General features: G+C 38.4%; 1 protein-coding gene across 1 annotated transcript in view; it reads right to left on the minus strand.

Moving 5' to 3' along the window:
• LOC128696956 (sodium/mannose cotransporter SLC5A10) overlaps positions 1-18,710 on the minus strand; it is a 166,982-nt gene that overhangs the window by 24,605 nt on the left and 123,667 nt on the right. The window contains exons 12-13 of the mRNA XM_053788388.2: positions 14,670-14,765; positions 5,147-5,258 (exon numbers count right to left, since the gene is read on the minus strand). Coding sequence (XP_053644363.2) covers positions 5,147-5,258; positions 14,670-14,765 — 208 coding nt within the window. The remainder of the gene's footprint in view (positions 1-5,146; positions 5,259-14,669; positions 14,766-18,710) is intronic.

The raw sequence follows: 18,710 nt of genomic DNA on the forward strand, positions 1-18,710 counted from the left end.
GAGAATTGCCAAGCTCCATTATCAGTCAGCCACATTCTGTTGGACTGCCCACTTTATCAACGAGCACGCAGAATTTACCTCTGTCGTCGTCTTCGCTCCGCTGCTCTCTCTTTACCTTCCCTTCTCGCTGATGGACCCACCTTTCATCCGGACTCTCTCATTGACTTTTTGACAACGACTGACTTACTTCACAAATTCTGATACCTTCAGCCCTTTCTACTTCAATCTCTTGCTACCTTCTACCCCCGTACTATCCCCTGCCCCGCTGTTTTCTGTAACCTGCTGATCATCCCCCCTCCCTTCTGCCATCCAATTCCCTTGCTTCCTTCCCTACCCTGCAGCGCTGTATAGCCCTTGTGGCTTAGCGCTTCTTTTTGATTATAATAATAATATGTACATGTAGCATCTCACTTTTCCCTACCCCCCTGGGAAGTTCCAGCTGTTCGAGTCTGTTCTTTCTCCCTCCCTTGCTCGAAAGCCCAACTATCTATGGTGGCTTCCCGCTCTCTTTTTCTTGACCACTTTCACTCATTCTCATGCCATTGCTGTGTACACAGATGGCTCTAAGTCTTCTGATGGCGTAGGATTCGCAGCAGTGTTTCCGGACAGCGTCGTGCAAGGGCATTTACTATCTTCGGCTAGTATTTTTACTGCTGAATTGTATGCCATCCTTACAGCACTTATCCGTATTGCATCTATGCCTGTGTCATCATTTGTGGTTGTCTCAGACTCCCTTAGTGCTTTACAGGCTATACAAAAATTTGATACACCTCACCCTTAGTCCTCCGTATCCAACTTTGGCTACGCCGCATCTTTACCAAGAATAAAGATATTGTTTTTTGTTGGGTCCCTGGTCATGTTGACGTACAGGGCAATGAACAGGCAGACACTGCTGCGCGGTCAGCAGTACATGACCTACCAGTTTCTTATAGAGGTATTCCATTTACGGACTATTTTGCTGCAATATCTTCCCACCTTCACACCCGTTGGCAACAACGTTGGTCTACTATGCTTGGCAACAAACTTCAATCTATTAAACCGAGTATAGGTTACTGGCTGTCTTCTTATCACCAGTGTCGACGTTGGGAGACTACTCTCTCCCGTCTTCGCATTGGCCATACTCGTCTTACTCATGGATATCTCATGGAGAGGCGTCTAGCTCCTCTCTGTGAGAATTGCCAAGCTCCATTATCAGTCAGCCACATTCTTTTGGACTGCCCACTTTATCAACGAGCACGCAGAATTTACCTCTGTCGTCGTCTTCGCTCCGCTGCTCTCTCTTTACCTTCCCTTCTCGCTGATGGACCCACCTTTCATCCGGACTCTCTCATTGATTTTTTTTGACAACAACTGACTTACTTCACAAATTCTGATACCTTCAGCCCTTTCTACTTCAATCTCTTGCTACCCTCTACCCCCGTACTATCCCCTGCCCCGCTGTTTTCTGTAACCTGCTGATCATCCCTCCTCCCTTCTGCCATCCAATACCCTCGCTTCCTTCCCTACCCTGCAGTGCTGTATAGCCCTTGTGGCTTAGCGCTTCTTTTTTATTATAATAATAATAATAGGCCCTTTTATGTACATCAAATTTTTGTATAGGTTTAGCCGGACATGGGGAATGTCAAAGAGATTTTTGTGTCTGGTGTCGTGTATGGGTCCTGTTGTAACTATCGAGAAATTGATTTAATTCCGGGTTAAAATTAGAGTTTATGGTTCTGTAAATGAAGATTGCACAATAGTAGGTGTGAATGTTCTGTACAGTAAGTTTAGGTCTTTGAAGATTGGGGGTGTGTGCTGTCTTGCACTAGATTGCATGATAATTCTTACTGCGGCTTTCTGTTGGGTTATTTTCAGCTTTAGGCGAGTTGCTTCTGTTGATCCCCAAGCAGAAATAGCAGAGGTGAGGGGCTCTTGATCCAAGAAATCTGAACTACCCTTCTACAAAATCGAGGTATTTCTTATTCCCCAGGTGTTGCATAACCTTTGGGGGTTTAGCTCTTCCTTGTGCATGTCATAATAAACTCCCTCCTTCACAACCTTTTTGGGTTTGGTGCTTAATTTATCATGTGATAAACCCATGTGGGTCATTCAACACAAAGTTCGGTCCATTGTGTGACAAGTGTGAGACACACACACACACACACACTCTTGAGCCGTGAATCAACCTCTGCAACCACATATAGGTGTGCACACACACACACACACACACACATATTCCCTCCATACTCACACTTGCAAGCGAGCACACATGCACGTCTTTCTCCAGATGAAGTCAGATAAGCACTATGTAAGGAGTGGCACACCTCTCAGAGCAGAAGGTCCCTATATACCCTGTAAACCAGTAGTATACCTGGAGAGGGTTTCAGGGGTCAACGCCCCTGCGGCCAGGTCTACGACCAGGCCTCATAGTAGATCCCTAATGGGTCACACAGTGCCTGGGAATGGGCAGCATTTTGGTTTGATCCAAGGAAGTGGAAGGTAGTTTCAATTCCTTGGCTCAAAAGCCTGTGAACACAACTTGTTCAAACCTCATCACCATGTTAAAGTATTCCAGAATTAGGGAACAGACTAAACACATTTTAAAATAAAAAAAGGCACAATACCGTGACTGGAACGATACACAAATAACCCACACATAAAAGAGAAAAGCTTACGACGACGTTTCAGTCCGACTTGGACCATTGACAAAGTCATCCAGCCATCCAGTGGCTGGCGAAACGTCTACGATAGGGATGCCCGGGTGTTGCGCATGTGTCTTAATTTCATCTTGTCGGTATTATATACCATTCTTGTACTACTACTACTACTACTACTACTACCACCACCTCGTCCTGCCTATATATAGCCGTCCTGCTCCACTTCTGGTTAGTGTGACTTTGTCAATGGTCCAAGTCGGACCGAAACGTCATCGTAAGCTTCTCTCTTTTATGTGCGGGTTATTTGTGTAAACACATTTTGCTTTCAATAGATATGAAAGTGGTAAAAGATTCAAGATGGTAAGTAACGATGCTTTACAGGCAACATCCAAAAACGGGAGTCAGAAATTAAAAATAAAAATACTGGCAAGCATACTGTATCCTGTATAAGTGGAAATCTCAGTTTCAAATTTTTTTTTTACACTCTTCAAAAAAAAAAAAGTCTGCACTAAATATGGATCTTGCTGCTTTTAGCTCTAGTATTAACCCTTTGAGGGTTTTGGTCGTACTAGTACGTCTTACACGTAGGGGTTTTTGACGTACTAGTACGCATAAATTCTAGTGGCCTCAAATCTAGTGGGAGAAAGCTTGTAGGCCTTCATATGAAAGAATGGGTCTATGTGGTCAGTGTGCACAGTCTAAAAAAAATCCTGCAGCACACAGTGCATAATGAGAAAAAAAAAACTTTGACCATTTTTTTGGAATAAATCAGCGACTTTGCAGTGTATTTTCGTATGGTATTTATTGTTGTATTCTAGTTTTCTTGGTCTTATTTTATAGAATGGAAGACATATTACAGAAATTGAGATGATTTTGACTGGTTTTACAATGAAAGGTGCCTTGAAATTGAGCTCAAATTAGCAGAAATGTTCGATTTTTACCAATCTTCAAAAGTAAACAAATCGTGCCAAGCGTGCAATACACGTCAACTGGTGAGTCTAATATTCTTTCACAAGTGCACCAATAATATTTATACCATTTTTTACACTAATGCAGTAGTCTGCATAACAGTAAATCTTATATTTTTTGTGAGAATAAAAATTCAAAGTGGAAAGCAAAAGAATATAAGAGGGGCCTTGAGACGTGACTAATGACTAGAGGAAATGTCATTTTAGTGCCAGGAATGTCTTTCTTGTTTATTCTGGACCCTATTCGGAAATTGGCATCTTTTGAAATTTGTGTGAAATTGGCAAAATTGCTAAATTCTGACCACTGTACTGGATAGTTGAATTTCATAAATGGGTGGTTTCTTGCACCCATTCGATAGAAAAAATGGAGTTCTAGCGAAATATTCATGTTTTTTGTCGACTAGTACAGTGAAATTGGCCGAAAATGGGGCTCAAAGTGGGCAAAATCGCCGATGCATAAACATCGCCGAGACCACTAACTTTGCGAGAGCATAATTCCGTAAGTTTTCTATCAAATTTCAAACTTTTGGTGTCTTTATGATCGGGAAAAGATTCTCTATCTTTTCATAAGATAAAATAATTTTTTTTTTTAAATTTGGCCGACCCTGAAAACGAGTTTCGGAGAGGGCCTGTCGACCCTCAAAGGGTTAATCTTCCTACTCATGGGGGAAGTGAAAAAAGAATCCTTCCTCCATTAGCCAAGTGTCATAAGAGGCAATTAATATGCCGGGAGCAAGGGGCTAGTAACTACTACTACTGTACTACTGTATAAATTACTAAATGTAAAAAGAAAAGCTTTATAGTTTTCCTTGTTTTCAGGTTACCCTGCCTTGATGGAAGATGGCTAGTATGTTGAAAAAAAAATCTTCCTTGTGAGATTAAAACTGATCCAGATAGAACCTTTGGCCTATCTCAGACATTATATAGTCAAAGGTTACATCAACTTAGTTTCAGTTTTTATCAACCCACTGATGAATTAGAGCTACCACTCTAGACACCACATTACTGCTCCTTGGTTTCTCTCTACTACTTTTATTATACAGGAAATTTTAAATTATTACAATTTAACACAAGTTCAGTACACAAATAACCAGCACATAGGAGAAAGAAACTTATGATGATGTTTTGGTCTGACCTGGTCTATTGACCAGTCAATGGACCAGGTCACAGTATTGTGCCTTATTCTTAACACAAGTTGTTTCCCACCAAGGTAAGGTGATCCAAAGAAGCACATTTACTATCACTTATTCAGTATCTTGTCAGGTGTGCAGGGAATTCAGTGTAAATGACCTTCAGAAATGTAACATCACTTATCTTTCAGAACACTGGCAATGTGCTTCCTACTTCCAAAACTCAAATCCTGCTCATGCTCAGACAGCCCTTCAAATTCCAAAAACCACTCGTCTCCACTCTGATCTCAACCACACTCACACACAGTACTGTATTGTATAGTTTAACCAAAAAATATAAATGGGCTGTAACTGCTCTCAGTAGCAGGAAAAAAAAAGATGTTCCACAGGTTGAGCAAAAAAAATTTTATACCTGTATCTTGTGGTTGATCCAGTAGTAGTTCATTCCTGGCCTTCTCTTTAAGTTCCAGGTCATCATGACGTTCAGTCCGGTCATACCGAGTGAAGAAAGTTGTTCTAATTAACTGAAGAAAAATAACTGGATTAATTATTGCTTTAGTTACTGCTTGAAATATCATCCTTATCTGGCATTTAAAATTCTCTCTAAAATTACTACCAGTAAACAGGCAAGCCCCACTTTACAGCATTTCACTGATGCAGCAGTTTTTCATTTATTCAGATTTCCCACAATAAATATATTCACCACTTGCTATAAGCTAAATATGAAAATATTTTAGGGTAAGTAATGTGTGTACTGTATATGCATTTTTTTAGCACTATTGCTCACTTTATATATGATAGTGTAAACATGTTATCAGGCTTTTATATGCATTTGAAAGTGAATAAATGTTATATTACACTTTACAACAATTTTCACTTTACAGCAGTAGCCTGGAACCTAACCTACTGTATAAGCAGGGCCTGCCTGTATAATGAAATGAATAAATTTAGATGTTGCTATATGAAACTATTACAAATACAACTACCTGTATTACAAATGTATAATTACTTTATACTGTAACAATTAGAACATCAAGTTCTTCATTCATATGTATAAACATACAACGAGAAAACTTTTAAATTTTTCGATTATTTTTTATAATTTTCAAACACGTACCCTCTAGTCATTTTGGGTAAAAAAAAAAATCACTCAGCACTATGACCCTAGTGGGTTTAGCACTAAGTTATGATAGTAATACTAATTATTATTACTATTTTTATGAACACATCAGCCATCTCCCACCAAGGCAGGGTGGCCCAAAAAGGAAAAACTTTCATCAACATTCACTAATAATAATAATAATCGTAATTCACTTAAAGCTTTTATAAATATATCAGCTTGAAGCTTGCAAAGAACAAGCATAAAAACCCTTGTTGGTTTAGAGCTTTATTTGACTATAATAATAACAAGCATAAATTAAGTAAGGTGAATAACTTTAGTGTATTTCACAATTTTATAAATACAGTATGTGGTATTCTATATTCTAAGAACAAATAATAATAGTAATAATAAAATATATAATCAAATTACATGCAGTACTCATAACATGAAGAATAGAATAGTGCTGGAATAGGCCTACTGGCTCATAATAGGCATGTCCTCCTCAAATCTAATGATCACTCATACCCCAGTGAAGGGCTTCTGATTCAAGGAACAGGACTTGTCCTTCCTTTCCTTGGACTGAACCTGAATGTCTTTCATTCCCCAGCACAATATGACCACTATGGGTTGAGCACTTCCCCTTAACCCTTTCACTGTTGAGACCCCTGATCCTGAACTCACTCTTAGTGTCAAAGAATTTAAAAAAAAAAATCTTATAAAATGATAGAGAATCTTTTCCCGATGGTAATGACACCAAAAGTACAAAATTTGATGGAAAACTTACGGAATTATGCTCTCGGCGATATATACGCATAGGCAATTTTGCCCACTGAGCTCTATTTTCAGTCAATTCCATTGTTCCAGTCGACCAAACTCATAGCTATTTCTTTAGAGCTCCATTTGTTCTATCAATTGAGTACAAAAAACTGCCCATGTACCAACTTCAACTACCCAATAATGTGGTCAGAAACTGAAAATTTGGCCAATTTCAAGCAAATTTCAAAAGATGCCAATTTCAAAATAGGATCCAGAATAAACAATGCAGACATTCCTGGCACTAAAATAACATTTTCTCTGTTCATCAGTCATGTCTCCAGGCCCCTCTTATATTACTCTTGCTTTCTATTTTGAATTTTCATTCACACAAAAAATAGAAGATTTACTGTTATGCAGACTATTGCATTATTATATAATTGTATAAATAATGTCAACCCATCTGTGACTGTGTACTAGATTGGCCAGTTGGACACATATTGGATGGTGACGTCATTTGTTTACTTTTGAACATCGGCAAAAATCAAACATTTTCACTATTTTGAGCTCAATTTCAAGGTACAGTGTACCCTTGTTTTTCGTAAGGCTCAAAAGTCATAATTTTTTAAAATCATTACTTTATTTCGTCAAAACATTGACTTGAAAATCGTCGTTTGACTTGCAAATAGTTGTTTGTCTTAGACGCGTATGCACTGCCCCGAGCAGCCTCACACTCCATTCCCAGCCAGTGTTCCATTGTTTATCAGAGAGTGAGGATGATCCCACCAGTTCACACGATGCATTTCATTATATTCCATTCATTTTAGTGCTTGCAACTGCTAAATAAGCCACCATGGCTCCAAAGAAAGCTTCTAGTGCCAGCCTTTTGGTAAAGAATGTGAGAAACACACACAATTTAAGAAAAAGTTTGTAGAAAAATTAATAAGTGGTGGTAGTAGAGTGGTAGCAGTTGTGATAGTGGTACAGGGTGGTAGCAGTTGTGATAGTGGTACAGGGTGGTAGCAGTTGTGATAGTGGTACAGGGTGGTAGCAGTTGTGATAGTGGTACAGGGTGGTAGCAGTTGTGATAGTGGTACAGGATGGTAGTGATGGTGGTAGAGGGTGGTAGCAGTTGTGATTGTGGTAGAGGGCGCCTTCTTCAGTGATTCAGCGATTCTACTAACTCCTCCAATGTTGTCGGAGTTATATAGGGGTACAGAAAACACCGCCGCCTCAGCTGCTGCTTCACCACTATTATGGACGGCTTATGCTCACAGTGGCCCTTATACACCCAACAACACCTCTCGTGACATACATGACTTATTTTATTCATTCTAGAGTATATTCTACGTTTTTATGTTGATATTGTTTGTCATATTAGTTGAATTGTGATAGATAAATAAGCCGTAAAGTTGATATTAGTGTCATATTCTCCAACAATAAACTCGCTTCCCTCTCAACTCTGCCATACACCAACAAGAGTCTTCAATAAAGGTAAGTGTGATGTTAAATGTTCATTTATACATTTTATTAGTGCTTTACATTTATTTGGCATTCTTTTCTGCATGTAAATCTATATTTAACCCTTTCAGGGTTTCGGACGTACTAGTATGGCTTGCGCACCAGGGTTTTTGACGTACAAGTACGCTTAAATTCTAGCGCCCTCAAATCTAATGAGAGAAAGCTGGTAGGCATACATATGAAAGAATGGGTCTATGTGGTCAGTGTGCACAGTATAAAAAAAAATCCTGCAGCACACAGTGCGTAATGAGGGAAAAAAAAAATCTTTGACCGTGTTTTTGGATTAAAACAGCGACTTTGCACTGCATTTTCGTGTGGTATTTATTGTTGTATTCTAGTTTTCCTGGTCTCATTTTATAGAAAGGAAGACATATTACAGAAATTGAGATGATTTCGACTGGTTTTACAATGAAAAGTATCTTGAAATTGAGCTCAAAGTAGCAGAAATGTTTGATTTTTACCAAAGTTCAAAAGTAAACAAATCATGCTATGTGTCCAATATACGTCAACTGGTGAGTCTAATATTCTTTCACAAATGTACTGATATTATTTATACCATTTCTACACTAATGCAGTAGTCTGCATAACAGTAAATCTTCTATTTTTTTGTGAGAATAAAAATTCAAAGTGGAAAGCAAAAGAATGTAAGAGGGGCATGGGGACGTGACTAATGAACAGAAGAAATATTATTCTAGTGCCAGGAATGTCTTTCTTGTTTATTCTGGACCCTATTTGGAAATTGGCATCTTTTGAAATTTGTGTGAAATTGGCAAAATTGCTAAATTCTGATCACTGTATTGGATAGTTGAAATCGGTAAATGGGTGGTTTCTTGTACTCATTCGATAGAAAAAAAATGGAGTTCTAACGAAATAGTTATGATTTTTGTCAAATAGTACACTGGAATTGGCTGAAAACAGGGCTCAAAGTGGGCAAAATTGCCGATGTGTAAACATCATCGAGACTGCTAACTTTGCGAGAGCATAATTCCATAAGTTTTCCATCAAATTTCATACTTTTGGTGTCATTATGATCGGGAAAAGATTCTATATCTTTCCATAAGAATTTTTTTTTTTTAAATTTGGCCAACCCTGAGAACAAGTCTCTGAGAGGGCCTGTCGACCCTGAAAGGATTAAGCTAGGGAAGTGATCCCTGAAGTGACCTAAAGTCCTTATGGAGAAGGATTCCCCTTCCAAACAATAACCTCTCTTCCCTCTCTCCTCCTCCCTGTCTTCCATTCATCAACAACAGCCTTCAATAAAGGTAACTGTCATGTTGAATGTTCATTCATTTGTGCATGTACATCTATCTTCAAGGTAAAAAAAAAAAAAACTTTTTTTTTGATACTTCTGGGTGTCTGGAACAAATTAATTGGATTTACATTATTTCTTATGGGGAAAATGGATTCACAAATTGTCAATTTCGATAATAGTCACACTCTCTGGAACGAATTAATTACGAAAAACGAGGGTCCACTGTACTTTTCATCATGAAACCAATCAAAATCATCTCTATTTCTGTAACATGTCTTCCATTCTATCAAATGAGATCAAGAAAATGAGAATACAACCATAAATACCTTATGAAAGTACAACTCAATGTCTGCATTTTAACCCTTTGACTGTTTTGGTCGTATATATACGTCTTACGAGCCAATGTTTCAGACGTATATATACTCAATAATTCTAGTGGCTTCAAACCAAGCAGAAGAAAGTTGGTAGGCCCACATGTGAGAGAATGGGTCTGTGGTCAGTGTACACCATATAAAAAAAATCCTGCAGTACGCAGTGCATAATGAGAAAAAAAAACTCCGACCGTTTTTTTGGATTAAAACGCCGACTTTGAGGTGTATTTTCATATAGTATTTATCGTTGTATTCTCGTTTTCATGGTTTCACATGATAAAATGGAACACATATTACAGAAATAGAGATGATTTTGATTAGTTTCACAATGAAAACGACCTTGAAATTGAGCTCAAAGTAGCGGAAATGTTCGATTTTTACCAATGTTCAAGAGTAAGCAAATCACACCACACGTCCAATACACGTCAACTGGGAAGTCTAATATTCTTTCACTAGTGCACTGATATTATTTATACTATTTTTACAATAATGCAGTAGTCTGCATAACAGTAAATCTTCTATTTTTTGTATGAATAAAAAATCGAAATAGAAAGCAATAGTAATATAAGAGGGGCCTAGACACATGACTAATGAACAGAGGATATGTTATTTTAGTGCCAAGAGTGTCTATATTGTTTATTCTGGACTCTATTTTGAAACTGGCATCTTTTTTAATTTGCGTGAAATTGGCCAAATTACCAATTTCTGACCACTTTATCGGGTAGTTCAAATCGGTAAATGGGCGGTTTCTTGTACTCAATTTGTAAAAAAAATGTTGTTCTAAAGAAATAGCTGAGTTTGGTCAACTGGAACAACGGAATTGGCCAAAAATAGGGTTCAAAGTCGGCAAAATCGCCGATGCCTATCTGTCGCCGAGACCGCTAACTTTGTGGGAGCGTAATTCCGTGAGTTTTCAACCAAATTTCGTACTTTTGGTGTCATTACCATCGGGAAAAGATTCTCTATCATTTCATAAGAAAAAATTTTTTTTTTTTTTTTTCCAAAAATTTTTTTATATAGAATGACAGTTTCAGAAAGGGGCTTGCGACAGTCAAAGGGTTAATCCAAAAACATGGAGGGTTTTTTTTCTCCTTATGCACTGCGTGCTCTAGGATTTTTTTAATACTGCTCACACTGACAGCACAGACCCATTCTCTTACATGTAGGTTTACCAGCTTTCTCCTGCTAGATCTGAAGCCGCTAGAATTTTGGGGTATTAATTTAAATGTCATCAACAATGGCTCATAAGACGTATCTATATGGCACCGACATAATTAAAACAAAAATACAATTCTCATTCATACATGTCCAAGCTATTTTTAAAGCTATAGTACTTAGCTTCATTGACTATTTGCCTATTATTGTCAAACCAATACTTCCTACATCCTTTCTAAATCTGAATTTATGCAATTTGAAATACTAATAGTTTCAATTTTTTTTTTTATAGCTAAATAGCCTCTGCATGTCATTTATACCTGTCTTTATTTATACCTGTATTTAAATCTTTCAAGAGAGTGCAGGCTCAGAGATCTTAGTCTATCTTCATAAAGATAAGATAAAGGTTTATTTCTTTGTAAAGGTTACAATGTGTAACTACAATTTTGTTTTGCTAAGTATAAAGATAGCCACTATCATGCCAGGGCATTTCGGGCAGACTAATAGTAATACATAGTAACTACTTAAAACTAAGCACAATGATAGTACATAGTAAATACTTAAAAATAAATAAGAAATAGTGGTTAACTGTTTTACAATTTTATTTATACTTAATACTAATGCGAGGCAGTAAGGTGGAGGTTTATAAGTACAGTGGACCCTCAGTTATCGGCCGTAATCCATTCCAGAAGCTCGACCTAAAACCGAAATGGCCGAAAACTGAAATAATATTTCCCATAAGAATTAATGTAAATACAATTAATCTGTTCCACACAAAAATATTCATACAAAAAATAACTTTTTAACAATTAAATCAGTATTACATACCTTTAATGAAGACTAATGCTGACTTCTGGAATGCCTGCTAGACTTCCTGCATGCCTGCTACACTCCTTGCATGCCTATTACACTCCCTGCATGTCTGCTACACTTCCTGCATGCCTGTTACACTCCTTGCATGCCTGCTACACTTCCTGCATGCCTGTTACACTCCTTGCATGCCTGCTACACTTCCTGCATGCCTGTTACACTCTTTGCATGCCTGTTACACTCTCTGCATGCCTGTTACACTCCCTGTATGCCTGCTACACTCTCTGCATGCCTGCTACACTCTCTGCATGCCTGCTACACTCCCTGCATGCCTGTTACACTCTCTGCATGCCTGCTACACCTAAATTCCATGGTGTTTCTCACTTTACCACAGGAACTTCACTAGGAACTTTGGAGACATGGTTACTTATTTCGCAGTTGCACTGCAAAAAGTCCACAAAAAACAATGGAAAACAAGCAAAATAAGAACATAAGAAAGGAGGATCACTGCAGCAGGCCTGCTGGCCCATACTCGGCAGGTCCTTTACAATCCATCCCACTAACAAAACATTTGCCCAACCCAATTTTCAATGAAAGTTAAGACACTTGTGCAACATCTGGTTATCTTTATTGTAGACGTTTCGCCATCCAGTGGTTCTATCAATGGATGTATGAGTAGAAGCTTCCTCACACACCGAGAGAGACAGCCAAACTGACTCGTAAGCAGCCCCAGCCAGCGGACACGTCTGAAACGGCCGATCACCGGGAGCTGAAAAACCGGCCAATCACCGGGAGCTGAAAAACCAGCCTATCACCGAGTTGGCCGATAACCGACGGTCCACTGTATAATTATCTTGAAGTTGCACATAAAAGCAATATTACAAGTAATGGTTCATAGAAACAATGTCTCACACAGTGGATTAACTTCATCTTTCTCTGTATATTCTTCAGTGCATTTACATCCATTTTGTAGTATGGAGATCAGAAATGCATTTCAATGTACAGTACAGTATGTATATACTATCTGCAAAAAAATCTTGCAACTTCTGTTGCTTATACTGCTTGATATACAGGATGATCTCTCATAGTGTGCACCTACATAACACATTTTGAATATAACGCTTTTCATGCTTGTGCTATATGACCCTTGTAGGTTTAGTGATTCTTTTTGATTATAATATTCATGCTTGTATCCAAAAATTGTTAATACATGGTTTGCCTGTGTTACTGCTGGGAAAATTTTGATATACTGGTTCTTTCTTGGAAATTTCCTCTGTGTCATAAAGTTGGGGAAAATGTAAAATCAGATTGTTTCCCACATGGTTGAAAGATGGTGTCCGGGATGTCAGGTGGTTGTATCGGTAGCAGCTACAGAATGTAATACAGTGGCCCCCTCAAGTTATGATATTAATCTACTCCTTGAGGACGTATCTCCAGAATATTGTAACTCGCCTCAAAATACAAGGTTCCGTGTTAATTCGTTCCAAGATGCCAGAACCACCCAGCCCTCCCTTGGCTTTTTTGTTTAACCCTTAAATGGTCCAAACGTATATATATGTTTTTTCAACATCTGAAAGTATGTAAAAAAATGTAGATCCTCTTTTTTTTTGTTTTACATTTGAAAACGTGTAAAAAAAACTTTTATCTACATTTTTTTTTTTGTTATATTTGAAAATGTGTAAAAAAAAGTAGATCTACTTTTGGAGCACTACGAATTTGAACGTCTATCTATTTGGACCGTTTAAGGGTTAAACACTGGGGTTTACCGAGTGATAAGCAAGTATAAGCTGCAGCTTGAAATATCCAGACACTGGCACACAGTAGCAGAGTAAGCCTATCTTTCATAGGCTTATGTCCAAGCAGTGGGAGGTTAGGGTAGATAAGATAGACAGATAAGATAGACAGGCAAGTATTCATTTAGTTCTATTTGGCATTTTGTGAGAACTCATGAAAAGAGCTTGTCAGGGCTGAAGGACTTATTTTACTTCAATATTTCTACTTTCAAATTCATAGTTTATTTCCACATGATACATTGTTTATAAAGAAATGGGTGACACTTTAATGCATATAGAAAGCCCATGGTTATGCAGAGCATTTTGGGCAAGTTTAAGCCTAACTTAAGACTACAAGGGTAATAAACATTACATTCATAAATATATTTAAGGACTTTAGACATATACAAATAAGACTAATTGAATGAGTATATAATGAATGTATATGTAAGTAGATTAGATTTAATAACCATGTGTCTAGAGACTGTGATATTATGTAATTCGTTTTCTTCAGGTCCACTGTAATAATGAATTAATTGGATTGCATTGTGTCTTCTTGTGTAAAGAATGACAGGAAATAGCTGCTAAAAACCAAGTACATTTCTTCATTATAAGTAAGCTGTCCAGCATTAGTTTTCACTGAACCAAGCTTTTCTGTAGTTGTTCTATACTGTACTTGGAAGACATCTTTTGGATTTGTCTTTGACTTACTGGCAACTTTAATTTCAGTGTCATTGAGCTTTTATCCCTTTATTTGATCTCTCTCAATATGAAAATATTTAATAAATGGTTGGGTGAGGACTTGCTTAGCATGGGCCAATAGGTTTACAGTCTTCCTTCAAACTTATTGTTTGCTTTTTTATAACTGTTGGGTGTAAGTAGGTCATGTCTAGCATGAGCAAGCAAGACTACTGAAGTGCTCCTCTATTCATCTCAAGTATGAAGGCTTAATATTTTTTGGTCACAAATACTTTGAAACCTTCTGTGTTATTTCAGTATATTTTTAATTTTGGCTGGAGCATTTTCTACATCAGAGCCATCTGACCCATTTTCAGGTTCCTCAAAAATTATGGTACATATACACACAAGATATATAATAAAGTAGGTTTTTTTTTTTTGTAAAAAGTAAGAGGTCAACCTGTATATGGAGTATATATGGTAAACTAAAGAAATTTTTTAACACGGGACAAAATACTTACTCTCCAACTCTCCGGAGGCTCGGTGATAATACTGACAACAACTGCTACAATTGCTGTCACCCAGATCAATAATGTTGCAAAGTACATAAAGTGGAACTGAAAAAATATAAAAAATTAACATTTTCCTTTAAAAACTCATTTTAAACACCTTAAGAAGAATATTACATACCTCCAAAAATGTCTCCCAAGCAAAACATGTTAACAAAAAAACTCATCTCTGAATCTTGGACTTTTAATATGGGAGATTTCAGTCGTAATGCCTAGACTACATGAATCTGTCAGCACAAACTGAGAAAGATTTCATGATCTCATAAAAGAATCACTACTTATTCAGTTATAAAAAGAGTACTGTCATCCAAATTCACAGAGCTGTGATTATACTATATCTAGGATGGACTACATAGAAACTTTATAAAATTCCCCACAAAAAAGCTATACATAATTATGATTACAATACCTGAATGATGACTGGCACTGCATAGGAAAAACCATAAAAGATCAGATAATGAATTACAGGATTATGTTTACCTGGAGTTTACCTGGAGAGAGTTCCGGGGGTCAACGCCCCCGCGGCCCGGTCTGTGACCAGGCCTCCTGGTGGATCAGAGCCTGATCAACCAGGCTGTTGCTGCTGGCTGCACGCAAACCAACGTACGAGCCACAGCCCGGCTGATCCGGAACTGACTTTAGGTGCTTGTCCAGTGCCAGCTTGAAGACTGCCAGGGGTCTGTTGGTAATCCCCCTTATGTGTGCTGGGAGGCAGTTGAACAGTCTCGGGCCCCTGACACTTATTGTATGGTCTCTTAACGTGCTAGTGACACCCCTGCTTTTCATTGGGGGGATGGTGCATCGTCTGCCAAGTCTTTTGCTTTCATAGTGAGTGATTTTTGTGTGCAAGTTCGGTACTAGTCCCTCTAGGATTTTCCAGGTGTATATAATCATGTATCTCTCCCTCCTGCATTCCAGGGAATATAGGTTTAGGAACCTCAAGCGCTCCCAATAATTGAGGTGTTTTATCTCCGTTATGCGCGCCGTGAAGGTTCTCTGTACATTTTCTAGGTCGACAATTTCACCTGCCTTGAAAGGTGCTGTTAGTGTGCAGCAATATTCTAGCCTAGATAGAACAAGTGACCTGAAGAGTGTCATCATGGGCTTGGCCTCCCTAGTTTTGAAGGTTCTCATTATCCATCCTGTCATTTTTCTAGCAGATGCGATTGATACAATGTTATGGTCCTTGAAGGCGAGATCCTCCGACATGATCACTCCCAGGTCTTTGACGTTGGTGTTTCGCTCTATTTTGTGGCCAGAATTTGTTTTGTACTCTGATAAAGATTTAATTTCCTCATGTTTACCATATCTGAGTAATTGAAAGTATTTAAAAGTATTTTTTTTTTTTCAACAAGTCGGCTGTCTCCCACCGAAGCCCCTCATGGAAGGTTCCTTGATGTTGGTGAGGGGCTCTTGATTTAGGAAATTGGATCTGTGCTCCAGTTCCCCGAATTAAGCCTGAATGCCTTCCACATCCCCCCCCCTGGGCGCTGTATAATCCTACAGGTTCAGCTCTTCCCCCCTTGATTATAATAATAATAATAATCCCACCGAAGCAGGGTGACCCAAAAAAGAAAGAAAATCCCCAAAAAGAAAATACTTTCATCATCATTCAACACTTTCACCTCACTCACACATAATCACTGTTTTTGCAGAGGTGCTCAGAACACAACAGTTTAGAAGCATATACGTATAAAGATACACAACATATCCCTCCAAACTGCTAATATCCCAAACCCCTCCTTTAGGGTGCAGGCATTGTCCTTCCCATTTCCAGGACTCAAGTCTGGCTATATAAAAATAACTGGTTTCCCTGAATCCCTTCACTAAATATTACCCTGCTCACATTCCAACAGATTGTCAGATCCCAAATACCATTCGTCTCCATTCACTCCTATCGAGCACGCTCATGCATGCCTGCTGTAAGTCCAAGCCCCTCGCCCACAAAACCTCCCTTACCCTTTCCTTCCAACGTTTTCGAGGACAACCCCTACCCCGCCTTCCTTCTACAGATTTAAATGCTCTCCATGTCATTCTACTTTGATCCATTCTCTCTAAATGACCAAACCACCTCAACAACCCCTCTTCAGCCCTCTGACTAATACTTTTATTAACTCCACACCTTCTAATTTCCACACACCGAATTTTCTGCATAATATTTACACCACACTTTGCCCTTAGACAGGACATCTCCACTGCCTCCTCGCTGCTGCATTCACAACCCAAGCTTCACACCCATATAAGAGTGTTGGTGCTACTATACTTTCATACATTCCCTTCTTTGCCTCCATAGATAACGTTTTTTGACTCCACATATACTTCAACGCACCACTCGCCTTTTTTACCTCGTCAATTCTATGATTAATCTCATCCTTCATAAATCCATCCGCCGACACGTCAACTCCCAAGTATCTGAAAACATTCACTTCTTCCATACTCCTCCCCAATTTGATATCCAATTTTTCTTTATATAAACCATTTGATACCCTCATCGAAATAAAGATACCTAACTGTTGCATGTGTCTTACCTAACAACCTGTTGGTATTTTATACCATTTTAATGTTCACAATGATAATACAATAATACTCACTCTGAGGCACATTAAATCTCGTATAAAATGTTAATACATATAGACATTTTGTTTAATACATCTATGATATTTTTTTCAAAATTATATAATAAATATGCTACGTAAAATATAAACATGATAAATACACCCACAGTAGAATAAGTTAACATAAATATGAGATGTTTTTCCAGTCTTGTCAAAGTGTCGGAAAGAATAAAGTTTTCTGTAGTCCAACACCAAAGGAAATGTGTACACAATAGTATTACTGGGGGTAACTGTATAAAATTATTCCTTTCATATGCCTTCACCCAGAGCGTCATTCCTTCTAAAAAAGGTGCATTACATGAGAATGGGAGCGTTGCTCTTTATTCTACTGTACCAACATGGAGACAACTTGTACAAAATGTAAGGTGTTTGTATTATGATACAAGCTTTACAAATATGGAAATGAACATGTATCAGCCCACCAGCCACGTTCGTCTGTTTGTTTACATACTCTGCGACTCTGTGCTTACTCAAATACTCATTCTCTCTCTCTCGTTTATTCATCTTTATCTCATTTACCCACCTCTCGCCCTACATTAAGACTACAAATATTTTAAGGTAAGTAATGAGTGTACTGTACATGCATTTTATCGCTCTAGGGCGCTTTAAATGCCTAGTATATTATGTGCGGGTGGGTTGGCCAGGAAGGCTACCATTCCTACCACACCTGACCTCTTACAACATCCCCCCAATGAAAAGCAGGGGCACCAATAGCATGATAGGAGACAACACAATAAGTGCCAGGGGCCCAAGACTGTTCAACTGCCTCCCAGCTTACATAAGGGGGATTACCGATAGACCCCTGGATGTCTTCAAGAAGGCACTGGACAGGCACCTAAAGTCAGTACCTGACCATCGGGTTGTGTGCGGCCAACAGTAACAGCCTGGTTGATCAGGCCCTGATCCACCATGAGGCCTGGTCACAGTCTGGGCCGCAGGGGCATTGACCTCCGAAACCCACTCCAGGTATTTCAATAAACACTACTCGCCTCCCACCCTACATTAAGGCTACAAATATTCTGAGGTAAGTAATGAGTGTACTGTGTGATTATTTTACTTTTTATTGTTTTTTTAATGCCTAGTTCTATTGCTAACTTAATATATTTAGTGTAAACTTATTATCTGACATTTGTAAGTGGAAACAAATGGCATTCCAATTTCCGGCGATGTCCCTTTCTGGCAGTAGCCTGGAACCTAACTTGCCGTATAAGTGGGGCCTTACTGTATATGAAAAGAATCATGAAAACCAGTTAGAGTGGCTGAACTTTAATTCTGGAGGTGGGAAGTAGTGCCTACACTCTGAATGATGGACAGACAGGAGAAAGAGATAATGAATGTTTTCCTTCTCTGGGAAATGGCAGATGTAGATATAAAGGTT

Source organism: Cherax quadricarinatus, chromosome 31, assembly GCF_038502225.1.
Source record: "Cherax quadricarinatus isolate ZL_2023a chromosome 31, ASM3850222v1, whole genome shotgun sequence".
In the NCBI taxonomy this organism is placed as follows: Eukaryota; Metazoa; Arthropoda; class Malacostraca; order Decapoda; family Parastacidae; genus Cherax; species Cherax quadricarinatus.